Below are 26,532 nucleotides of genomic sequence, written 5' to 3' on the forward strand. Positions count from 1 at the left end.
GTAATTAAATTTATGATTCTAAATGAAATATGTATCATTGCTGTAACGGTGGAGGTGGTGAACACTGCACTGAGAATCTTTTTACTTTGAAAAGGTTTATTGTCGGGACATGCTCTTCCCGCTTTTTTTTTTTTGTCCTATGGCAAGGTGCCAGCCAATCGGCAAGAAGTGTTTTCTATTTGAAATTCTCCTTTATTCAAATCTCTTTCATTTCTCCAAGGAGTCTGGTGAGTGACTGAACATGATTCTAGTCTTGGTGCTTTGACGTATGACGTGTATTACATTTCAAGAGCAGTAATTCTACTTTTTAAACATACTAAACCAAGTTTACTGCACTTTTGCAACTTGAAATTCCTTTGATAGAGAGTAAAATATCCAGCGTTTAATTCATTTTAATTCATTGGGATAACTGGGTGCGTTACAGTGAGCGTGTCACATTTGGTGTGGTTTCCTGCGCTGTCCACAGCAGGTTATTTGCTTAATTTAAATATCTGTAGTTTACTTTCCTTTTTTTTTTTCTTTAATTCTGCCAACTTTGTTCGCTTGATACAGATTCATGGTAAAAATTCATGTGCTTTACATTTTTATCACAGTTACTTACTGTAAATAAAATATGCAGAATTGTACGTGAACTGTTTGATTTTGGATGTATGTGTGCTTGATTCAAATTCTAAAAGTATTTGAGGCAAAGCAAAATCTGAAAAATAATGTCTCCTGTCTTTCAGTTCCCCAGTTTGCTACAGGACTGTAAAACCAGCACAAAGAAATAAAGGAATCAGTGGGAATCATGTCAAAGTTTACATATATGTTCATAACCTGCACTTTCCTTTTCATAATAATCATGTCCTGTTACGGTTGTAAACAGGTTGAATATGGTATTGATAGTAAATGTTGTCCAATGTGTTCGCCTGGTAAGACCAATTTGTCATTATCATGAATTTATCAAACTTTGAAATCCCTAAATAATTTGTGTTTGGTGTAAAAAAGCCATGATATTTTTGTTTCAGGTTATTTTGTGCACAGACACTGCACAGAATACACAGTCACAACCTGCCTTCCCTGCCCCTCATCCACCTTCATTGGTGAACCCAGCGGACTTGAAAAATGCAGATCGTGCACAACATGCGACACCAGTGAGTACATACTCCATTCATGGATCGGGGCAGTGGTGGCCTAGCGGTTAAGGATGCGGCCCCGTAATAAGAAGGTTGCCAGTTTGACACCGAGGTGCCACTGAGCAAAGCACCGTCCCTACACTCCCCGGGCGCCTGTCATGGCTGCCCACTGCTCACTGCTTAGGGTGATGGTTAAAAAAAGCATGGTTAAAAGCATTCATTGTGTGTGCATTGTGTGCTGTGATCCAGTGTTTCACAATGACAATTACTTCACTTATAGAATTTAATGCATCTGTCAGGGTTGATGCATTTGCTTTTCCCCCCTCAAGATCTAGGATTGAGAATACAGAAAAATTGCACTTCCGTATCGGACACTACCTGTGACCCTCTGGAAGGAAACTTCTGCAGCCGATTCTCACCACCCAGCTGCTCCTTGGCTCAGAAACATACACAGTGTGAGCCAGGGCAGTACATCAAACAAAATGGTACATGAATACCTTTACATATTTCACTGGCACTGACAGGTGTACATTTTAATAATTTAACATAAATGCAGGTACAGCGTCTACAGATACTGTGTGCACTGACTGTGTTGGCGACACCTACTCAGATGGCTCCTTCTCAACATGCAGGTCACACACACAGTAAGTAACAACATGACTTGACAGATTTTGTTGGTAATGTCCACTGAGACATCTATAGATGCTTTGCTGATTTAAGATCATTTGACTTCCCAAACTATAAGACGACTAGTCAACACTATTTAAAAATTTGACTTTATTGTGACTGTCCAGTACTCATCTGCAATTGATAACTCGTTGTTAGTGCAATATTTTTAAACACTCTATGATTTCATATTTTAATAGATGCAAATTGATGAGAAAAGGAGGAACGTCTTCATCAGATGCTGAATGTGAAGATGTTGTGACTATCATTGCAATCATACTATCATTATTATTATTATTAACTATGATGCTTATATTCTTCTGGTGTTGGGAGAAGAGGAATATTCCAGTGTAAGAGCCTCTTTATATTCCTTTCATTTTTTAAGAACTTTTTGTGTGTGTTATCAGTATCATCACCAAAAAAATATGCATATTGTCTGCTACTGCAGGAATGAAATACTATTCATAGTTTCTATACATATTTGCAGGCCTGCCAATGAATTGCAAGAACTTAATATGTAGCATCTTGGAGCAACCCCTCCCTGCCAGATGAACTGAACAAATTCTTTTCACGGATTGAGGCAGGGATCAGGGAGCCATCGAGGAAAACGACTCCCTCTCCCAACAACCAGGTCCTCTGTCTTTCCATCTGTGTCTATAGGACATAACACCTCCAAGGTCCTCAGACTGAGCACAGGTTCCACACAGGGATGCTGCTCAGCCCACTGCTGTTCACTCTGCTGACACAAGACTGTGCTGCACAGAACAGCTTGAACCACATCATCAAGTTCGCATACGACACAACAGTAGTGGGGCTCAACACCAACAACGATGAGTCTGCTTACTGAGAGGAGATAAAACATCCGGTGGATTGGTGCCGGAGCAAAAACCTGACTCTCAATGTCAGAGATGGTTGTCAACTTCAGGAAGAAACGGATTGTCCCCACCCCACTGCACATCGATGGATCTGCTGTTGAGATTATCAGCAGTGTGACATTTCTAGGTGTGCACATGACAGACAAATTCTCCTGCTGCACTTCCTCAGCAAGTTAAAGAAGGCTAATTTCCCTCTCCCCATCCTCACATCGTTCTACCAGGAGACCATTGAGAGCGTTCTCTGCTGCTACATCACTGTCTGCTAAGGCCCTGCTGCAGATAGCGAAGACAGCAGAGCGCATCATCGGGGATCCACTTCCACCCATCTCCCAGCTCTACAAGAAACACCTCATCCGTCAAGCTCGGAACATAATGAAGGACTCACACCATCCCTTACATGCCCTGTTCTCCCTCCTACCTTCTGGCAGCATCAGCACTGTAGCTGCCAGACACTGCAAGAGCTTGTTCCCCCGAGCAGTCAGAGCTCTCAATGCACTGCCATTACAAAAAAAAGATAAACTCAACAATACACTTCCAGGCTTATGCCTATCTCAACTCATTTTGCACATATCTGCTCTTGTTGCACATTCCTACACATTTTGCACATTTGTCTTGTCTTGTGTGTCCTGTTTGAAATATCCAACATATCCACTCACAAGCATCCTACATGAAGTTGTCCTGTTCATTGTACAGAAAAGTTTTTTACTTTTCTCCTATAAAGCATAACATGTAAAGTATTTAAGTTTTAGTTAGTGTAGTTTAGTTTAATGTGTATATACATATATATTTTTCTTTTATGATTGCACTATGGGGAGGGGGGGGCTGTGTGAAATACAAGGTATACTGTGTATACTGTTGTACTGACAATAAACCAATCTTCAGTCTTGAATAACAGGATAATGTGCAAAGATAAAAACTTTACAATGTTACACTAGGTATAATACAACACTGGGTATGCTGCGCACATTCAGTGAGTGCTGCAAATGCTTCCATGCCTGGCATGTTCCAGAACCTTGGACTTTGAATGTTTCGCTTAGTAGAAGTGGTTTAATGGTTTTGATTTCTAAGAGACTGTAGGTTGTAATGGTTGAATACAAAAAGTATTATACTCAACAATTATGACGTAGAAATGCTGACTTATGGATTGTTGTATAGGCAAGTCGTATGGTCTGCCTTACTAAAGCTCTGTAAATTGTTGCAGGCCACTGGCATGTTAACAGTGTACGTCGGGTTATATATGAAACTTCTGATTTCTGTGAATCTTAGTCTATCATTAGGATCAAGAGTCATCAGACCCACTTCATACGAGTCCTGCAGATGGACTGCATAGGCTTCTCCTGGTGCCCTAGAATACATTTGTCAATGTGAGCAAATTTTGATTTGTTTGTTTATCTAATTAATGCAATTAAGTTTATCTACTTAATTAAGAAATGAATGTAGCAGCATGGACCAGGATCAGTCAGATGGACCCCATCGAAGTCAGGATCCCACCACTGAACAATTTATCCTGCTGTAAAATAAAATAGAAAAATAAAATATTGATATGTAGGTGTTTTTTCTCATGCATGCAGGTTAACAGTACTGAGGTTGTACAGATGCTGGCAGTATAGATGCTACAGCAAGATCTCTAGAGTCATGTCCATGACTCTTCCAGTGTGGAGAAACACCCAAGAAGGCAAATAGGCTGCTGAGATGCATCCAGAAGAGGTTCAACACAAGCCTACAAGAATGATTCATATTCCTTCAATTTGGGAATTATATGGGCTGGCCCATATCAGTGTTAATATCCTTCCAGTATTACATTTACATTTAAGGCATTTGGCAGACGCCCTTATCCAGAGCGACTTCAATGTGTTTTCAAGTTACCATCGATGAAGTGATCAGTTCTAGTTCATTAGGACCCTCAATCTTTTTACTCACTCTTGTTGTAGATTCTGTACATAAGTTAGACAATAAGAAGGTTACAAGTTAATCTAAATATTCTCTAAAGAGGAAGGTCTTGAGCTGCCATTTGAAGGTGCTCAGTGACTGAGCTGTTCTGACCTCAAGGGGAAGTTCATTCCACCACCGAGAGGCCAAGACAGAGAAGAGTCTAGATGAGTGTCTTCCTTTTACCTTCAGAGATGGAGGGACCAGGTGAGCAGTACTGGAGGCTCGGAGTATACGAGTGCGAGGTGTAATAATATTAGCTCTCTGTCTTGTTTATTTGGATAATTTTTTTATACTGCATATGGTTTTTGACATGCATGTTTCTGTATATTTTATTGTAGGATGTACATTAACAGTATTAGTGTCAGGATTGGCCACAGGTGCTGGTTCCAGGTGTGGCCAATCCGGACAGCTGTTAAAAAGCCTGTGGCTCCGCCTCTCTGCAGCGGCGACAGCGGGACTCTGTGCATGAACTTGACTTTCTGGTTTGTGTTTTGAGTTCTGGCAACCGCCACATGTTCTCCCATTTGTTTCACTGTTTTTTGGCCACCGAGCCGCGTTTATTTGTGTTTATTTAATAAAATCCCTTTCCTAGAATGTCCCGCCTCTGCGCTTTCTTCCCCCATCAGCTCGCCGCCGTGACAATTGGTTTATACCCAAGAAGCTGCCACACAGAATATGGTAAAGATTCAAGTTATTAAGGTCTGCAAATGCCGAGGACTATTTGTCTTTAAACTAGCTTAGTCTACTTTTCATATATCCGATTGTACGGTTTTCCCAGGACTTTCCATGGATCGCAGCAGATGAGCAGGAGGTTCACATGCAAGGATCCAGACTCATCCCGCTAAAAACCATGACGTCTGACATTGTAAAGGTACACTTTTATACATAATTGAAGTTAATATATTATCCTAATAACTACAATATTTATTTATCCTTGATTTTATTTATTTATTAGATGCAGCTCTATGTGGAGGAAAGAGCTCAGAAGGCTTCATAGAAGATCTGGATGCATATTAGTTGTTCAGTGTGTTGTCTACATGGACAGTTTTCTGTCATTTTTGTCATTTGTTTACAGTTTTCATAATACTTTTTATGTAGTTTAGTCAAAGGCGTCTTTGTAAATATCACCTCTGTGCTTTAAAATAAAATAAATGTTTAACATTTTCTGCAAATGTATGAATGCTTTAACGTTAATGATCAGTAATTAAATGTATGATTCTAAATGAAATATGTATCATTGCTGTAACGATGGAGGTGGTGAACACTGCACTGAGAATCTTTTTACTTTGAAAAGGTTTATTGTCAGGACATGCTCTTCCCGCTTTTTTTGTCCTATGGCAAGGTGCCAGCCAATCGGCAAGAAGTGTTTTCTATTTGAAATTCTCCTTTATTCAAATCTCTTTCATTTCTCCAAGGAGTCTGGTGAGTGACTGAACATGATTCTAGTCTTGGTGCTTTGACGTATGACGTGTATTACATTTCAAGTGCAGTAATTCTACTTTTTAAGCATACTAAACCAAGTTTACTGCGCTTTTGCAACTTGAAATTCCTTTGATAGAGAGTAAAATATCCAGCGTTTAATTCATTTTAATTCATTGGGATAACTGGGGGCGTTACAGTGAGCGTGTCACATTTGGTGTGGTTTCCTGCGCTGTCCACAGCAGGTTATTTGCTTAATTTAAATATCTGTAGTTTACTTTACTTTTTTTTTCTTTAATTCTGCCAACTTTGTTCTCTTGATACAGATTCATGGTAAAAATTCATGTGCTTTACATTTTCATCACAGTTACTTTCACTTACTGTAAATAAAATGTGCAGAATTGTACAACAGTGAACTGTTTGATTTTGGATGTATGTGTGCTTGATTCAAATTCTAAAAGTAATTGAGGCAAAGCAAAATCTGAAAAATAATGTCTCCTGTCTTTCAGTTCCCCAGTTTGCTACAGGACTGTAAAACCAACACAAAGAAATAAAGGAATCAGTGGGAATCATGTCAAAGTTTACATATATGTTCGTAACCTGCACTTTCCTTTTCATAATAATCATGTCCTGTTACGGTTGTAAACAGGCTGAATATGGTATTGATAGTGAATGTTGTCCAATGTGTTCGCCTGGTAAGACCAATTTGTCATTATCATGAATTTATCAAACTATGAAATCCCTAAATAATTTGTGGTTGGTGTAAAAAAGCCATGATATTTTTGTTTCAGGTTATTTTGTGCACAGACACTGCACAGAATACACAAGCACAACCTGCCTTCCCTGCCCCTCATCCACCTTCATTGGTGAACCCAGCGGACTTGAAAAATGCAGATCGTGCACAACATGCGACACCAGTGAGTACATATTCCATTCATGGATCGGGGCAGTGGTGGTCTAGCGGTTAAGGATGCGGCCCCGTAATAAGAAGGTTGCCAGTTTGAATCCTTAGACACCGAGGTGCCACTGAGCAAAGCACTGTCCCTACACTCCCCGGGCACCTGTCATGGCTGTCCACTGCTCACTGCTTAGGGTGATGGTTAAAAGCAGAGGACACATTCATTGTGTGTGCATTGTGTGCTGTGATCCAGTGTTTCACAATGACAATTACTTCACTTATAGAATTTAATGCAACTGTCAGGGTTGATGCATTTGCTTTTCCCACCTCAAGATCTAGGATTGAGAATACAGAAAAATTGCACTTCCGTATCGGACACTACCTGTGACCCTCTGGAAGGAAACTTCTGCAGCCGATTCTCACCACCCAGCTGCTCCTTGGCTCAGAAACATACACAGTGTGAGCCAGGGCAGTACATCAAACAAAATGGTACATGAATACCTTTACATATTTCACTGGCACTGACAGTAGTACGTTTTAATAATTTAACATAAATGCAGGTACAGCGTCTACAGATACTGTGTGCACTGACTGTGTTGGCGACACCTACTCAGATGGCTCCTTCTCAACATGCAGGTCACACACACAGTAAGTAACAACATGACTTTACATTACAGTCAGATTTTGTTGGTAATGTCCACTGAGACATCTATAGATGCTTTGCTGAATTAAGATCATTTGACTTCACAAACTATAAGACGACTAGTCAACACTATTTAAAAATTTGACTTTATTGTGACTGTCCAGTTCTCCTCTGCAATGAATAAGTCTTTGTTAGAGTGCTTAAAATATTGCACTATGATTTCATATTTTAATAGATGCAAATTGATGAGAAAAGGAGGAACATCTTCATCAGATGCTGAATGTGAAGATGTTGTGACTATCATCGTGATCATACTATCATTATTATTAGTAGTAACTATGATGCTTATATTCTTCTGGTGTTGGCAGAAGAGAAATATTCCAGTGTAAGAGCCTCTTTATATTCCTTTCAATTTTTAAGAACCGAATAATTTCTTTTGTGTGTTATCAGCAAAAAAATCTTTGCATATTGTCTGCTACTGGAGGGATGAAATACTGTTCATATGTTGTTTCTAAACATATTTGCAGGTCTGCCGCTGAATTGCAAGAACTTAATGTATAGCATTTTGGAGTTCTAGGGTTGAGCAGGAAGAGTCAAGTGCAGTAGAGCAGGTAGGTGTATAACAGGATCATCTGCCTTACTAAAGCTCTGGAAATAGTTGCAGGCCACTGGCAACAGTGTACGTCTTGTTATATATGAAACTTCTGATTTCTGTGAGTCTTAGTCTATCATTAGGATCAAGAGTCATCAGACCCTGCAGATGGACTGCATAGCCTACTCCTGGTGCCCTTGAATAAATTTGTCAATGTGAGCAAATTTTGATTTGTTAGTTCTAATTAATGCAATTAAGTTTATCTACTTAATTAAGAAATGAATGCAGCAGCATGGACCAGGATCAGTCAGATGGACCCCACTGAAGTCAGGATCCCACCACTGAACAATTTATCCTGCTGTAAAATGAAATAGAAAAATAAAAGATTGATATGTAGATGTTTTTTCTCATGCAGGTTTACAGTACTGAGGTTGTACTGAGCTGGCAGTATAGATGCTACAGCGGGATCTCTAGAGTCATATCCATGACTCTTTCAGTGTGGAGAAACATGCAAGAAGGCAAATAGGCTGCTGACATGCATCCAGAAGAGGTTCAACACAAGCCTACAAGAATGATTCAAATTCCTTCCATTTTGGAATTATATGGGCTGGCCCATATCAGTGTTCTTATTCAACTTTAGTTCAGTGGCACAAAACCATAGTCTGTAAATATCAGTATTTGAGACTCACTGATAGTTCATAATAAAAGTGTGTGACATGATTCTAGTAAATGTTGTGTTTTTTATTGTATGTTTTAAAATGTTTTTGATTAAATATTTTATATAGTTTGCAGTCTCTTAGCTGTGTGTTGTTCATGTCTTGTACAGAACTATAGCCAACCACTCATAACTGAGAAAGTAAAATTTTATTTGAATCATTTGATCTACTTTGCCAGAATTTAAGAGTGCAATGTGCAGAGAGCACTGTGGTTTTGTTTAAATATTCAACAAAATTAAGTTTGGCAAATGTGCATGTATACAAGTGTATACAAAATACCAGGGCTTTAATACTTATATCTGTTGTTTACTTTTGGGGTATTTTTGGGGAACTTATGACTTATTCACTTCACAACATTTGAAAGACAAATATCGTACTTTTTACCAATTCAAATTTTATTTGTCACATGCATAGTCATATACAATATGATATGCAGTGAAATGCTTTGGCAACTGCTACTGTGTTGCAAATATTGCAAGTATACAATGAAAATAATATGCAAATATTGCAAATATGTCTTTAACATAAAAAAGGAAGTAAAGAGTTTGTGCAAAAGATCTGGGGGGATTGTGCAAGAATTCTGGGGGGGATTGATTCCAGAGTGATTGAAGTGTAAGTGAAAGTGCTGGATTTCTATGTACTGTTATTGTTGAGAGTACGGATAGCCTGCGGGAAGAAGCTCCTCTTCATTCTCTCTGTGTTAAACTTCAGAGCAGAAGTGCATCCCTGATCGCAGCAGAGAGAACAGTCCGTTGTTGGGGTGGCTGAGGTCCTTCACTATCTTCCTGGCCCCCTGTCCAGCACCGCTTGCTGTAGATAAATTGAAGGTCTGGGAGCTTGGTACAGATGATGTGTTCGAATCACCCTCTGTAGGGCTCGCCAGTCCTTCATGGTGCTGTTCCCAAAACAGGTTGAGATATTTCCCGTCAGGATGCTCTCTATGGTGCAGGAGTAGAAGTTCCTGAGCACCTTGGAGGGCAGTCTAAAGTCTTTCAGGCGTCTGAGGTGGTAGAGATGCTGCCGGGCCTTTTTCACCACGTTGTTGATGTGAGAGGAGCATGACAGGTCCTGTGTGAAGTGAACACTGAGGTATCGGAAGCTGTCCACTCTCTCCACTGGGCTCCATGACAGAAGTATGGTAGTTCCTCTCCTGCTTGGTACTGAAATCCACTATTAACTCCTTTGTCTTGCTGACGTTCAGGTGGAGATTGTTCCTCTGGAACAATTCTCCAGATTTCAAATCTCCTTCATGTAGGCCGTCTCGTCCTTGTCGGAGATCAGGCTCACCACGACAGTGTCGTCAGCAAACTCAATGATGGTGGTGGAGTTTGTAGTGGCTGTACAGTCGTATGTGTACAAGGAGTACAGCAGGGGCTCAAAACACAGCCCTGGGGGGCTCCAGTGCTGAGGGTGATGGAGGCTGAGACATGTCCACCCATCCTTACTGCCTGTGGTCTCCCGGTTAAGAAGTTGGAGATCCACTGACAGAGAGATGAGCTGAGTCCCAGGTGTTCCAGCTTGGTGGTGAGTGTGGAAGGGATTATTGTGTTAAATGCTGAACTGTAGTCAATGAAAAGCATTTTAACATAATTAGAAAAATGCACTTCACTACATTTCTATCAAGGGTCTCTTTACTCGTTACTTTGAAATGGGATGTTTCAGCCAATCAGTAATCAGTAAGGTCGCGTCACATGTGACAATCTTTAACTATAAAGAAGTTCAAGCAACAGACACATATTAGGCCCAATCAGAGATTGTAAAGGGCGGGGCCTACCTCTGATTGCCTATAGTCCAGATGTTCCTGTACATTTGAAACTTTAATTTTATGTTAACCAGATTTACCAGTTAATATTGCCTATGTGCACAGCGATTAGAAAGAATGTTAACCTATAAAACTGCGGTGTTAAATGTAATGTGGTCAAAATTTGGTGCACCAGTGCAAAAGGTCTATAGTCCTGGAAAAAATTAAAGATTAATTTTGTTTTCTTTTATGTGCGTGCTGTCTCTGACTAAAAGCAACTATATAATAGCCTACAAAGACTTTCAACCTGTAGAAAATATTGCAGTATGTAAACATTTTATTAGCTGTAAGTAATAGTTTGCAATGAATTTGTTGCCATACCTGGTAGATGGTGCTATATGGTTGATGCTTGGTACATTGTGTCAGAACACCTACCATGCTGTTTCGTGGGGGTATGTAGTGGTACAGACCCCCTACTGTAGTGGGGCAGTGGTGGCCTAGCGGTTAAGGAAGCGGCCCCATAATCAGGCGGTTGCCAGTTCGAATCCTGATCCGCCAAGGTGCCACTGAGGTGCCACTGAGCAAAGCACCGTCCCCACACACTGCTCCCTGGGCGCCTGTCATGACTGCCCACTGCTCACTCAGAGTGATGGGATAAATGCAGAGGACAAATTTCACTGTGTGCACTGTGTGCTGTGCTGCTGTGTAACACATGTGACAATCACTTCACTTTCACTTACAATTACAAAAAAAAAGATAACTTCTTTGTCATCTTGGTTGTGTTTTATTCTGTAACATTTTACCAGTTCCTCATTCTAGAGCTTCTACAATCTAGTCAGATGAATTAATTATGTGTATGTGCTGTGTCAAAATATAATGCATCAATAATACAGTGAAAGTAATACTTAGTATTTTCAGTATTTTAACTTAAGGAACATTTTTACTGTATGACTTTCACTTGTAGTGGAGTAACTTTTCATCAGTGTAATCTATACTTTCACTTAAGCAATAAATGTGAGTACTTTGTCCACCTCTGCTGTTTTGTTTGTTAAAGTTTAATGCTGACTGGTCACGCATTAAAACAAATCTTACTTTCGTTTTTTGGCTTGAGACAAATTCCTGCCCACACACAAAGAAGGACTTTGTCTTGGAGAAATAGTTTCTCTGCCCTTCATGACCTCCATTCACAGCAGCAAATACAAAAGCAAAATAAATTAATATAATTATTTTATTGGTGCATATACGAACCCCATGGTTTTGAAATGAATGCACAGAATGATCGTATTTAACAGTATCTCACAGTCATTTGACCTTTGATTTGCAGCTTTGATTCAAGCAATCGAGGAACAAAAGTAAAACCCAACAAAGTTCAGCAGAGCACAACAGGAATTACATTCTACTTTGTGAACTTAATCAGTTCAATATAAAATGTTGTGAAAAAGTATTTGCACCCTTTTTGATTTCTTACTTTTTCCATGTTACTCACATTTGAATAATAAATATTAGTCAGACAACACAAGCAAATTTCAATTGTGTTTTTATGTGAATATTTTTTATTATTAAGGGAGAAAAAAATCCAAACCTACATGAAACCTGAATGTAATTGAGCTCTATCAGTCTGGAAAATGTTATAAAGCCCTTTCTAAAGCTTTGGGACTCCAGCAAACCACAGTGAGAGCCATTATCCTCAAACAGCAAATACAGTGAACAGTGGTGACCAAAATTACTTCAAGTGCGCAACTCATCCAAGAGGTCAAAGACCCCACAACAACACTTGCCTCTGTTCATGACTCCACCATTAGAAAGAGACTGGGCAAAAATGGCCTGCATGGTTTCCGAACACAAAAAAACACAAAATACTCTGTAGACTATAGACAAACATTGAAGGTTTGTGTCCTATTTACATCTGCCATTAAAACACCACGATCACCCGATCTCGGTTAAAAACTGGGCAGAGCTTTCACAGTCTGTGCATGAGTGGAATAACTTACTGCCTTCTATGTTGACTTTGTTAGGATTCTGTTTGTGTCCCTTTGGTTAAAATGGGTTTTTGTTGTAGGTGGAGCTGTACTGTATGTACTTTGCCAGAATGGTTCTCAGAGACCAGTGTATAGTTAGAATAAATTACTCTTGTTTAGATATTCAATATTAAGTGATGCCATTCATAATGCCATTTGTCAGCACCTTCTCGCATCTGACTGACTGCTTTGTGACAGTTTTATGCTGATCGAACACCAAAGTTGACCGTTGGGCTTTTTTATTGTTTGGCTTGAAAGCTGAGATTTTATCCCCACCCATACTATTGAGGAACTGGTTACTGGTTATTACCGACTCCATTCAGGCCACTGATTACTAAAATAAATCAACATGATTATATTATTAACACATAAATGGACAATGTGTTGGAATTTCTTCCTCAACTAATAAAGGCAAATAACTCTGAGGTGTTTTTATGGTTTGTTAGTAAAAGCATATAAGCACATAACATACCACCCAAAACCCTGAGTGCACTATGTGCCCTGCCTGTTTCTCTGTTTCAGCCGTGTTTTATCTTTCCTGCAGTAGCTCTCAGTGTTACATACATATTTCCTAATCTGAGTTTTGCAATACCGCGCCAGACTGTCTAATGTCCTTCAGATGAGAGGGAAAGATCATGGAATGCCTTTTCTATCTGTGAAGTCTATGTTTTACGCAAGCATTTCACAGTACACAGACTTTTAACACATCTAGTGGATACACATTTTCCCTTACATCCCCCCCTTTTATCATTTCGAATAACACAAAAATGTAAGACCAGCTTTAAGTCATGTGTGACTGCGTTTGTACCGGTTTGTACCAGTCAGACTCACGGGTCTCCGTGGGATCCTGATGGCATTTTCGCTTTCTTTTTTGAAGCCTCATGCACGCCCTATCCCACCCCCTGATGAGTTCACACAAAAGGGTTCTGGACATATTTTGCAGTGGAACTCTTCCACCTTCACCACAGTCTCCATGTGCCACAGACGGGAATGGCAGTGTGTCTTTCACCTGCTTGTAGGTGGACAATATCTTCTCACAAACTGACTTTTGTAACAATATTTGCTCAATTCGAGAGGATGTTGTATTACTGCAACCAATAAGGCCGGGGAGGTCCAGTGCAATGAAAAATGCCAAGATAGGAGAAACAAAGGGCCGCTTGAATTTAAATATTCCAAATATTATAGTCCTCCTCTGAGGGCTAACACACAATTATAGAAATAATTTAGTGGCAAATATATTTAATAATTAAATAAATACTGAATTACTGTAACTGGACAAAAACATGATTGATCTGAGTTGTAATCAAATAGTCAGTAAGCGAAAGTGAAACTGAAGGTTTTTGTCATTGTAAAAGACTGCAGCAGAGCACACAGTACTCACGACAAAGTGAAAAAAAGAATGTAAGAATAAAGCCGATCAGAACACTGCTATCCGAGGAAAAACCAACTCAGGTACGTCTGCTTATATTTACGGTACCGTTGCCTGGTTTAAAGGTGTCAGAATTCCGGTTCACGCGTCTTAATCTGTTTAAAATCATATGAATCACAGACGAACTGATCCTATTTTGGTGGTGAAAAGTTAAGATGGGAAGATACTGTGCGATGATACGACGTGGACTATTTGGAGGCGACAGCTCGGCTTGGTCCCACAGATCCAGACGGATCAGCATACTTTGTCAGAATAGCTTTCCGGACCTAAACCTAAACCTAACCGCACCCACATGTACACTGACATTATGTGTAATTTCTTAATTTTACTGGGTGTTATGACAGAACGATAGACGCGTTCTGATTTATTACCATGAATATATAATGTATATATATAATATATATATTGTATTAATGCATACATATAATATATTGTATGTATTAATGGTAATAAATCAAAATGTAGCCATACACGTACAGTGATATTTTTTGCAGCAAAAGAATTGCACAAATGGCTGTTTGGGCTGGGGGCGTGTCTGTTGTTCCCTCAACCCGGAAAGTACCGTACAAACCGCACAAACTCACGGCGCCCCCTAGGGGTCGTGTGGTACAAAGCCTACTTAGACTGAAAAGTGGTAGATTTTTTTTTTTAAATGTAGTAGAGAATTATTTAGGTTGAAATGTGGTTTAAAAAAAAAAAAAAGTGAAGTGAAGTGATTGTCATTGTGAAACACTGCAGCACAGCACACAGTGACAATGAAATGTGTCCTCTGATTTGGGGGGCTGTCACGACTACGGACTTACGGGGGAAGGAAGCGCAGAGGTCTGACATGTTGGGAAGGGGTTTTATTCATAAACAAACAAATACAAATAAACAATGGCGCGGTGGCCAAAAAAAGGGAAATAAAAGGGAAAAACACAAACTAACCCGTAGGCGTGTGGCGATTGCCAGAACTCAAAAAACACATGAAACTAAACCAGGTCAAGTTCGTGCAGAGAGTCCACGAAAATGCCAGAGACCCAGAAGGGGCGGAAACTTCCGGCATTTATGGGGCGTCAGGATTTGAGTCAGGTGTGGAGCCCAGCTGCAGGCAATCCTGACAGAGCCCCCCCTCCAAGGGCTACGTCCTCGGAGCCCCAACAGTACCATCAGTGGAGGCGGCGGGGCGGACAGCGGCAACCACAGGGCTCCTGCCCTGCTGTATCCTCCCCTTGGAGGACCCGGTCCCTCGGGCCGGCTCCCCGGCGTGGTCAGGCGTGGCGGCCCCGGTCCCTCGGCCTGGCTCCCCGGCGTGGTCAGGCGTGGCGGCCCCGGTCCCTCGGCCTGGCTCCCCGGCGTGGTCAGGCGTGGCGGCCCCGGTCCCTCGGCCTGGCTCCCCGGCGTGGTCAGGCGTGGCGGCCCCGGTCCCTCAGCCTGGCTCCCCGGCGTGGTCAGGCGTGGCGGCCCCGGACCCTCGGCATGGCTCCCCGGCGTGGTCAGGCGTGGCGGCCCCGGACCCTCGGCCTGGCTCCCCGGCGTGGTCAGGTGTGGCGGCCCCGGACCCTCGGCCTGGCTCCGCGGCACGGTCCCGCATGGCGGCCCCGGACCCTCGGCCTGGCTCCCCGGCGTGGTCCCGCATGGCGGCCCCGGACTCCCGTACCTGCACACAATAATCAGGGCCGATCCATCTGGGTACGTGTGGGCCCTGTCTCCACATGTCCCCTCTGACACGTCTTGTGTCACCCCCTGCACCGCGCAGGGAGATTGTCCCAGAGCCTCCGGCGACTGTTCCAGGCACCCCAGGCTGGTGCCTTCTGGGACTATGCAGCCCCTCTTGCTGCCCGGCCCTGGTGCCAAGGGGGGGGCATTGCCAGACCATCCGGCTAGCCCCTTCTGCGTCCGTTGGGACAAGCAGGCCCTCTTCCTGCCTGTCCCAGCTGGGTCCTCATGCCTACCCAGGGGCTCTATGGCGCTCCACCCCTCTGGAGGCAGACGCAGGCCCATGCCTGGCCCGCTCTCCTCACTGGCTACCGGAGGACCCAGCTCAATCGCTTCCCCACCTACCCTCCCCTCAGGAGGAGTCCCCAGCACGAACTGCACCCCCCCAAAAAATTCTTTGGGGGAGCACCCCCCCCGGCTGGACTTAGGGGTACCTTGGGGCTTGTCCACCTCGCCTTGGACCAGCACATTCGGGTCAGGAACCTCCTCCCTGGGGTTCGGCTCCGCGGCTGGGTCGCCATCTGGTGGACACAAAGAGGGGAAGTGGGGGCGACATACGGACACATATGCCACACAGACACACACAGACAGAGACAGACAGAAGAGAGGGTCGTCTAGTTCCCTCTCTGAGCTCTCCGGGACCTCCTCAGGGGGCACAGCCAGGATCTCGGGAGGTGCGACCTTCTCGTCGCCCACCATTGCTTGGTCTTCTTGCCCCGGATCCTGACTGGCGCTGGATGTGGTGGAGGGGCAGAGTTCGATCCCTGGCTCAGGCTCTGGCCTATCAAACTCCGCCCTCAGTCTCTGCTGGAAGTCCCGAAAACTGCTGTCTGTCTCTCCCTGCTGCCAGAGGGTTGTGCTCCAGCCCCATGCTGACCCAAGCAGACACGCGAGGATGGTGGTGGTCTTATCAGTGTCTGCTGCCCCACTGAAGGGTCCCGGGACAATTGGGCTGTCCCACACGGGGCTGGGCTCGTGGGTGGAGATGGTGGTAGGTGTGTGGTGTGGAGGGGGGCGGACGTCTTCTCCAGCAGGTGTGGGCGCTGGTGCTGCGCTGCCATTTCGCTGGGGAACGTCCGGGCAGAGGGAAGGCGGGTCGGCGACTGGAGCAGGAATGGAGGATTCCCTGCGAGGCAGTCCCGGCAGCGCAGTTGCTGGCTGGCGACCTCCCGTTGCCCTCTTCCACCAGCTTTCCTCACACTGCTGGGAGGGACGTGGGTCTCCACGGACCTCGTGACGATCCTGGATGGGCGCGATGGGCGGAGCCATCCCGGCACCGACTGCCCAAACGGCGTCATCCTGGTCGTCATCCGTGTCCACCTCGTACCCCCGGAAGTCACATGGGTCATCACGGACGCTGCGATGATCTCGGACCCGCACGCTGGGCGGAGCCATCCCGGCAACGATCGCCCACCGAAAATCCACGTCATCATCGCTTTAGTCATCCGTGTCCTCCCACCGGTGACTCAGAGGGTCGTCCACCCTGCGGACATCCTGGACCCATGGCGCGATAAGCTCCCATGGGCAGTACTCTGGCCATTCGGGCTGGAGGCTGCCCACCTCCTCGCTGGAGGAACGCCGCCTTTGTTGCCGCTTCTCACCCCCCTGGAAGTGACGTGGGTCCCCACGGACCTTGCGACGATCGCAGACTGGCGCGATGGGCGGAGCCCAACTCTTGTCTCCCGTGCTCTCGTCGTCGTCCGTGTCGTCCCAGTCCACGGGGAGCCTTGCCAGCAGAGCGCAGAGTTCTTGGCTCGACATGGCGAAGATCGTACGGGGGTCGCATCTTCTGCGCTCGCTGCCCACGTCACTTCCTCGCTGCTGCCGACGCCAACGTCCTCGCTCCGCCCACTCACCCGCCGACGTTGTCGCTTCCGGGTTTCGCGGAGTTTCCCGGGGGTGACGTCATCACGCGGCGCCGCGTACCACGGCTTCTCGGGGAGAAAACGCTCCACCAGAACGGGCGGCGCGTCTCTCCCCTGCCGTCCGCGTTCGCCGCGCCGGGCTGCGTCCTTCGCGGCGTTTCTTCTCCTCTGCTTTCCACCTCTGCGCTTTTGGGGAGGTCTCTGGCATTCTGTCACGACTACGGACTTACGGGGGAAGGAAGCGCAGAGGTCTGACATGTTGGGAAGGGGTTTTATTCATAAACAAACAAATACAAATAAACAATGGCGTGGTGGCCAAAAACGGGAAATAAAAGGGAAAAACACAAACTAACCCGTAGGCGTGTGCCGATTGACAGAACTCAAAACACATGAAACTAAACCAGGTCAAGTTCGTGCAGAGAGTCCACGAAAATGCCAGAGACCCAGAAGGGGTGGAAACTTCCGGCATTTATGGGGCGTCAGGATTTGAGTCAGGTGTGGAGCCCAGCTGCAGGCAATCCTGACAGGGGCAGTGAGTGGGGACGGTGCTAGATTCAAACTTTTCTACCACTTTTCTGTCTAAATTTTATGGATCCTTTTGTGTAATTTTCTATAATATATAAAAAAAATCTGCTTGGTATATTTCAATCAGAAATGGTTAATTTCTGCAGTTATTATTAAAACTAACAAATGTGATCAGTGCACTGAAACATTTGAAATAAACTGTTATGCAATCTGTTTTTGTTTTCATATTTTTGTTGTTTGAGAGTAAAAGTAGAAGAATTTAAACTATTTATAGCTTATTGTTCAGAACATTACATTTATAGACTTATTACCTCCAAATTAGATTACTGTAGATTATAAAGACATTTTATGGTCTTGCTATGAAAAGAGTCAACAAACTGTGGTTCCATCTGATCTTTCTGACCTGTTTTTGGCCTTTCATAGACACTATTATTACCTCTGACTGATAACTCCGTTTCTCTTCCAACAGGATGAAGGCTTGAACCTGAATATCTGCCTCACTCCGTCTCATTAGGCCTCTCATCTCATTCATATTCCTTATTATGCAATCTGTTTTTGTTTTCATATTTTCGTTATTTACCCTTGTTTGTTCTTTCTCTTAAGTGACTTTTAGAGAGTTTACTATGAAAAATTAATACTGATTCATTAACACAAATCTAATTAATTAAAGTGTGAATTGTACATCACATACCTAATTTCACTTATTCATTTAAAATAATGCAGAAAGCTAATTAAACCAAGTCTCAATCAGAATCAGAAAACTTTAATAATCCTGAAGGAAACTGCTAAAATGTCTGGATCATCACGTGGTGATGAAGCACCCACTGAGAAATGAACGCAACTATGAACTCTGTGTTGAAGGCTGAATTAATATTAGTCAGTGTGGGTCTCATCTTAAACCTTTTGCCCTGTTATGGATGTGGTCAAGCTGAATACATGATTGGGATTGAATGCTGCCCGATGTGCTCTCCTGGTATGCCCCCTTAATATAATTCAGTTATTCTATGCTTTTATTCCAAACACTGTAATAATATGCTTATAGGCTCAAGATGTTGCCGTCATATAATTGTGCTCTTTTTTTTTTTGTCATATAGGCTATTTTGTGGTCAGACACTGCACAGAATACACAAGCACAGCCTGCCTTCCCTGCAGCCCAAACACCTTCATTGATACTTCTAATGGACTGATAAAATGTTTCTCATGTACAATTTGTGATTCACGTATGTACATTTTATTTGTCATCCACTGTCATTTCTAAAAAAATATTTTACATAAGAAAATAATAAAACAGGTAGAAACCAAATAGCATTATCCAAACAAGGTTTAAATGAAGGCTGAAGCAATGGATGAAGATCTAAATCTATGCCTTTTGTGGAGCTAGTAATGTGAATTAATATGTAAATATAGAATAATAAATAGGACATTCCTTTTAAAGGTAATGGATTAAAAGTAAAGAAGTCCTGCTCTACTTCATCAGACACGGTCTGTGAGCCTCTTGAAGGATTTTTCTGTATTGACCCAGACAAAAAAACCTGCAGAGCTGCAGAGGAGCACTTAAAGTGCACACCAGGTCAATACATCAAACAAAATGGTAAATATGTGTGTGTGTGTGTGTGTGTGTGTCTGTATATTAATTGCATCTCACTCTCAATCTGCACACTGGACAGTTCACCTAGTGTACATGCCTTTGGACGGCAGGGTTCATTGTATAGTGACGATTCATGTAACTGTTCTCTGTCATATGCAGGTACAGCATCTACAGACACCATCTGTGGTGACTGTGCTGGTGACACCTACTCAGATGGCTCCTTCATGTCTTGCAGACAACACACACAGTGAGTCTGTATGGAATTAACAAAGAGTGAAAGTCTGGGTTGCAAACACACAATGACAAGATTAGAAATTGGATTTAATGAACAAAAAATGGTTTTCGTAGCAAGGTGTTATTTTATCATTATCTGTCAAACTGTGCCTGTAATTAATCATTTGTCTCTGGTTACTTCTCTGACACAGCAATAATTATTTTTAATTAATCTAATCACAATAGGTGTGAAGTGATGGGACTTCAAGTGGTAAAAGAAGGAACTGTTTCATCAAACACTGAATGTGGAGAACGGCCCCTCCCCCACATTATCATCATAATCCCTGTGGTCCTGCTGGCTGTCATAATTGCATTCATAATTTTTATATGTATTTGGAAGAAAAAAAAAAGAAAAATTAGAAAAAAGAAAACGTAAGAATTTTATATTCAAGTCGTGACTTTTTATGTCATTACTGTTTATCTTCTGCTATCACATGATTTCTATAGAGGTGTAAAAATGATGATGTAATAATTACTATTATTTAAAAATACAAATATATAGTTTATAGATTAAACAGACATTCAATTGTGGACTTTATGCATTCTCTTGCAGGTCTCGCACAGAGCTTGCAGCACTGAAACCATGAGATTCAAGAGAGATTTATTGTCAGTACAACAGTATATTGAGTATGGCGTATTTTGAAATACTGCTTCACACAGACCCCCCATAGTGCAACTGTAAAAGAAAGAAATATATATATTGATATACACAAGAATATTTTTAAAAATTGTAAAACTTTCTGTGCACTGATCAAGGACAAACAGGACAACATCATACAAGATGCTTGTAAGTGAAGTGAAGTGATTGTCATTGTGATACACAGCAGCACAGCACACGGTGAAATGTGTCCCCTGCTTTTAACCATCACTCTTGGTGAGCAGTGAGAAGTCATGACAGGGGAGCAGTGTGTGGGGACGGTGCTTTGCACAGTGGCAACTTGGCGGATCGGGATTTGAACCGGCAACCTTCTGATTACAGGGCAACTTCCTTAACCACTAGGCCACCACTGGATATGTTGTAAATTTCCAGCAAATTTTTCCATAACCGACTCTTTACACCTTTGGGGATGTCACTATTCTCATCGAAGTAAGAAGCTCATGTTCATTTTGCATTAAAACCCAGCACAAAATTTCACCCAGAATGACCACCTTTTATGTTGCCTGCTCTTTGTTGAACTGTTGCTATTAATGCTATTCAAGTTCTGACAATAAGGTATATTTTCCAAATGAGAATACAGTCATTAACATTTAAAATATGATTATTTCACTGGATAATTTTAACAATAGTAGAGGACAACTGAATGTAAAAAATTTGCTCATTTTCTCTGACAATTAGATTAGATTGATATGCAGAAATAATAGAATAATAAAGAATAGTAAAGTGTGTGTTACAATAGGACAGTAAACAAAGTAAAGTGCATAGTATTGGGAATGTGAGTGTGTGTGGAATTATTTGCAATGTGTTATATATAGACAATATATATCAACAGAGTAAATATGTAAAATATAAGAAGTGTAGCAGCTACTACTTATTTTAAAGTAGTATGTGGTATTACTCCAACTAATTTAACTTATGCGGTAGATGCAGATTTCTGTATGTGTAGTTAGTGATTCTTTATTATATTAGGTTAAAATACACAGATTTTATAAATTACAGTAAAACTACATGTACTTTTCGTGTTCCTTGCATACACTTTATACTTATTGAAGTTTTTTTTAATTTTGAGACATTAATGAAACAAAATCATGAATATATTTTAACTTTAATTACTGTTTTACAGTGTTCTGTAATTTGATATGATTAAAGCTTTGATAAACATTCATAACAGCAAAAAACATACCACCCAAAGCCCCGAGAGCGTGCTATGCACTATGTGCCCTGCCCGTTTCTCTGTTTCAGCCGTGTTTTATCTTTCCTGCAGTAGCTCTCAGTGTTACATATGCATTTCATAATCTGAGTTTTGCAATACCGTGCCAGACTGTCTAATGTCCTTCAGCTCAGAGGGAAAGATCATGGAATGCCTTTTCTATCTGTGAAGTCTATGCTTTACGCAAGCATTTCACAGTACACAGACTTTTAGTGGATCTAGTGGATACACATTTTTCCCTTACATTCCCCCCTTTTATCATTTCGAATAACACAAAAATGTAAGACCGGCCTTTAGTCATGTGTGACTGCGTTTGTACCGGTTTGTACCAGTCAGACCCATGGGTCTCCTGGTGGCATTTTTGCTTTCTTTTTTGAAGCCTCAGCACTCGTTGCACCCCCTGATGTGTTCACATAAAAGGTTTCTGGACCTGTTTTGCAGTGGAACTCTGCCACCTTCACTCTTCCCTCTTTCACCTTGATCACCACCCAGTCATCATGTTTCAGGGTGTGTGCAGCGGTGTCTCAGGCAGGAATGGCAGTGTGTCTTTCACCTGTTTGTAGGTGGACAATATCGTCTCACAAACTGACTTTTGTAACAATATTTGCTCAATAAAAGAGGACGTTTGCTGCAACCAAATAAGGCTGGGGACGTCCAGCGCAATGAAAAATGGCAATATAAGAGAAACAAAGGGTCACTTCTATTCGAATATTCCATGTATTGTAGTCCTGGGTGTAGTACTAGGGTGGTAGACACTTAACCCTAAGTTGCTCCAGGGGGACTGTCCTTGTAACTAATGATTGTAAGTTGTAAGTCTACCTGGATAAGGGCGTCTGATAAATGCTGTAAATGTAAATGTAGTCCTCCTCTGAGGGCTAAAACACAATTATAGAAATTATTTAGAGGCAAATATATTTTATATATTTAATAATTAAATAAACACTGAATTACTGTAACTGGACAAAAACATGATTGATCTGAGTTGTAATCGCATCATATACGATTTATTAATCAAATAGTCAGTAAGTGAAAGTGAAACTGAAGGTTTTTGTCACAATAAAACTGCACAGCACACAGTACTCACAACGAAGTGAAGAAAGAAACTAATCACGATATATGGATAAAGTCTATCAGAACACTGCTTTCCGAGGAAAAACACTCTCAGGTACGTCTGTTTATATTTACTTATATTTAAGGTAACGTTGCCTGGTTTAAAGATGACAGAATTCCGGTTCACGCGTCTTAATCTGTTTAATATCATATGAATCACAGACAAACTGATCCTATTTTGGTGGTGAAAAGTTAAGATGGGAAGACACTGTGCGATGATACGTGGACTACTTGGAGGCGACAGCTCGGCTTGGTCCCACAGATCCAGACGGATCAGCATACTTATGATAGTCATGAGAGAGAGAGAGAGAGAGAGAGAGAGAGATATATATATATATATATATATATAAAAGGGTGTTTCTTGTGTGTCTTCCATATGTGTGTGTGTGTGTGTGTGTGTGTATATATATATATATATATAGTATTTTTTTTTTTACCAGTAAAGTGTAGCAATACACGTACAGTGATATTTTTTGGCAGCACAAAAATTGCAGAAATGGCAAAAGAAGCGCGATCCGCTTTCGCCTCAGAAGCGTATTTTTCTTTATCTGCTGCTTCTTATTGGATGTTCGGGATCCGGTAGGATCGGACGGTACAGCGTGCCAGAGGACCACCGGCAGCAGTAATTCACTAATCCACACAATTGGTAATAAACTTGTTGCTGTGGTCATACAACCCCAGGGTCGCAGCTCGGTGGTGGGTGGTGTCAGTCCTTCCCTCAACCCGGAAAGTTCCGTACATCTGTAATCGATCATGGCAGCATAATGTTTGGATATTTTTCTGCCGCTTGTCTCTACATTACAGGTAGGTTGCAAGATCGCCTCTCTGCTGTTCTCAGTTTAACAAACATTTAAAACGGCTGCTGGCTGCCTTTCAAAACAGCCAGCAGACACCTTAAAACGTCAAATGTACATTTACTATTTATGATTTTTGTTGCAGTTTCCCATGTCCTGTCCTTACTCGGACAAAGATGTGGTCCGTTCTGGTATTTGCATAAGACCGAGGGCTGTTGCCCCATGTGTGACCCAGGTAACAACACAGACACAAATTCCAGAACATCTACTGACTCTACTGACTTGTAATCATCTACTGAATCGCGATCGTCTACTGACTTGTAATCATATACTGACTCTACTGACTCGTGATCATCTACTGACTACTGAATCGTTATCAGCACAGGGGTGAGTTTTGGTGACTGTTCTAGTTTGAGTATTGTACCCATATTGTACAAGATCTAGGATGTCAAATTTTTGTGTTCCCTTTTTTGAGCAGTGCATAATAAGCTTAATAAATAAATCTGCAATTCTGGAAAATTCTTAAACTCTTGCATATGCTGGATTGGAATTTGGAGACCAAGTTAATGCCATTGAAAAACTATCAAGTTTGTGTCACCCACATGTTAATTTTTTTAATCATATCTGCTCTACAGGTTTCAGTGTTTCAAAGAATTGTACAAGAGTCACTGCTACCATCTGTAGTCCATGTTTAGCTGGGAAAACATTCATGAATGAGCCCAATGGACTGAGCGAATGTTTGACGTGTAAAAGCTGTGATTCAGGTTAGTTTTTTCCTCAGTTCTTCTTCCCAGTGTTCTTCTGACTGAGTTTTGTGGGTGTGTTTTGTGACTATGTTTTGTGATCCATGATTACCAGATTTTTTCAACGTATTCAATTTTTTTCAATATATTCTTGCCGAGTCCCATCCTTGTGACAGAATGAGGACAGGACACAGCAAGGATACATCTATACTAATAATCACAGATGGAACTAACCAAGATAACCAGGGAGCACAAAGCAAGGCAAACATGAAAATCCAGTCAGGAGAACCTCAGATGTTGGACCACAGCACTGTGTGTTAACAAGCAATTACAGAAATTGTTTCATGACTAATTAGTTGCAATTGTGTTTTTAGGTCAGGGCCTTATGATAAAGGACAAGTGTACAGTAACCAGCGACACTGTGTGCAATTTGCACCCTGGATATTACTGTGTGAGTTATTCAGGGGAGGGGGAATGCATTTTTGGAGAAAAGCATCAGAAGTGTGGACCTGGTCAGCATGTTAAAACTCCAGGTAATGAAGAAGACATTCCCCAAGCGTTTAATGTTGTGGAACCTGATGTACTTGTTGTATTTCATAACCTTTGTTTGTGAACAGGAACTAAGAGCGCTAATACTGTCTGTGAGGAGTGTCCAGATGGGTTTTACTCCACAGTTGGGAAAAACTGCACCAAATGGACCAAGTAGGTCACATTTACTAATTTATGGAGAAATTGTTACTCTCCCTTTTCCCCAGGTTCACAGAAAGATCAATAAAACCCACTTACAAATGTCTAGTTTGTAGGTAATCATTTTAACTGACATTATGAATCATGCATTTGAAAAATTTGCAGTATTAATTGATTAATAATTCATGTATTTTAGTTGTGCAATTACTGGTGAAGAAGAGAATGAAAAAGGAAGTACAACAAAAGATGTAACCTGTTGGAGAAGATCAAGGGCAAGAATAGGACTTGTATTTCCCTTTGTTTTTATTTTCTTCACATTAATTGCATGTACACTGTGGTGGTACTTACAAACTTGCAGAGTCTACAGCAGGAATCCCAATAATACACCTTGTCCAACACCAATTCCCAGTGTTTTACAAAAGTGAGTATTATTTTACTAAAAATTTATATTAAACCCAGAAATGTTGATATAATTGTAATAATATATGTCCATTTTTATCCCCAGAATAACATCTGAAAGTCCTGAATGTGTCTGTGACTTCAGGGAGATTAATTGTGTGTGCAGAACATGCACAAACCATGACCAGGAATAAAAAAAAATCTGACTATGGAGGTGTGAGGTCACAACTCTACACAATGTGGCACTTTTTGCAGTTGAAGAAGACAATGGAGACACAGAGGTTTCATCTTCCATGTGTGCCGGAGTTAAATGGTTACACTAGATTTATAAGTGTATTTCTTCTTTCTTGTGTCTTTTATTTTCTTATTTTCTAAAGACTTTTATTTTGTTTACCTGTATTCTGATGTGGGTAAGGGAATTATAACGACAATCAGGGTGTTTGTTCAAATGTAGAATGTTAAAATGTGTTAATGTTTCTGGTTATGTTAAATATGTTTCTGTATTTTTGTTTGTTCAATTTATGGTTATTATAAGAAGTTATGTGGGTTCTAAAACTTTGATCACCCCCCGAAAAGTGCAGCCGTGCCCTTGGGTTAGTGGGTTGGAGACCCGGTTTAGTCCTCTTAGACACATGGCATGAGCTGTGAGAGAGAGAGGTGCAGAGAGACGCGGTTTGTGACGCGATGTTCTGATGTGACCTTGCTTTTGTACAGAATACACTTTGCACGGAAAATTTCTTGGGTGTCAGCTCGTCTATTACGGTTCATGAAAAGAAATCAAAAAATTACACAACGCAGAAGAAGAACCGCTACACATGCTTCCTCTAACATCCTACCCCACTGTAACGAATTCGCTCAAAAGGGAATATCTATAATTAATTATAACTGGTTATAATTAATAATAAACGTTTAGATTAGATTTTGGGATAAACTGTAGC

The 26,532-nt window shown here is 41.7% G+C and overlaps 3 protein-coding genes across 3 annotated transcripts; all 3 read left to right on the forward strand.

Annotated features, from left to right (window-relative positions):
* The first annotated feature begins 112 nt into the window (after window positions 1-112).
* On the forward strand, window positions 113-8,704 carry LOC114798025 (uncharacterized). The gene is made up of 16 exons (XM_028993380.1): window positions 113-911; window positions 1,008-1,133; window positions 1,445-1,600; window positions 1,672-1,759; window positions 1,982-2,131; window positions 4,927-4,978; window positions 5,367-5,459; window positions 6,004-6,010; window positions 6,556-6,702; window positions 6,799-6,924; window positions 7,239-7,394; window positions 7,466-7,553; window positions 7,784-7,933; window positions 8,076-8,159; window positions 8,273-8,355; window positions 8,556-8,704. The coding sequence occupies exons 1-14, from the start codon at window positions 788-790 to the stop codon at window positions 8,107-8,109; spliced, it is 1,497 nt and encodes a 498-aa protein (XP_028849213.1). The 5' UTR covers window positions 113-787; the 3' UTR covers window positions 8,110-8,159; window positions 8,273-8,355; window positions 8,556-8,704.
* A 5,191-nt stretch (window positions 8,705-13,895) lies between these two features.
* On the forward strand, window positions 13,896-20,757 carry LOC114797617 (tumor necrosis factor receptor superfamily member 14-like). Its single transcript, XM_028992509.1, has 7 exons — window positions 13,896-14,067; window positions 18,602-19,105; window positions 19,227-19,352; window positions 19,568-19,723; window positions 19,880-19,967; window positions 20,180-20,365; window positions 20,547-20,757. The coding sequence occupies exons 2-7, from the start codon at window positions 18,964-18,966 to the stop codon at window positions 20,578-20,580; spliced, it is 732 nt and encodes a 243-aa protein (XP_028848342.1). The 5' UTR covers window positions 13,896-14,067; window positions 18,602-18,963; the 3' UTR covers window positions 20,581-20,757.
* A 1,912-nt stretch (window positions 20,758-22,669) lies between these two features.
* On the forward strand, window positions 22,670-25,999 carry LOC114798699 (tumor necrosis factor receptor superfamily member 5-like). The gene is made up of 8 exons (XM_028994608.1): window positions 22,670-23,026; window positions 23,653-23,775; window positions 23,911-24,000; window positions 24,401-24,529; window positions 24,883-25,041; window positions 25,126-25,210; window positions 25,392-25,616; window positions 25,701-25,999. Exons 1-8 carry the CDS (start codon window positions 22,978-22,980, stop codon window positions 25,786-25,788), a joined length of 948 nt encoding a protein of 315 aa, XP_028850441.1. The 5' UTR covers window positions 22,670-22,977; the 3' UTR covers window positions 25,789-25,999.
* The last annotated feature ends 533 nt before the right edge of the window (window positions 26,000-26,532 follow it).

This window comes from Denticeps clupeoides, chromosome 10 (assembly GCF_900700375.1).
Source record: "Denticeps clupeoides chromosome 10, fDenClu1.1, whole genome shotgun sequence".
In the NCBI taxonomy this organism is placed as follows: domain Eukaryota; kingdom Metazoa; phylum Chordata; class Actinopteri; order Clupeiformes; family Denticipitidae; genus Denticeps; species Denticeps clupeoides.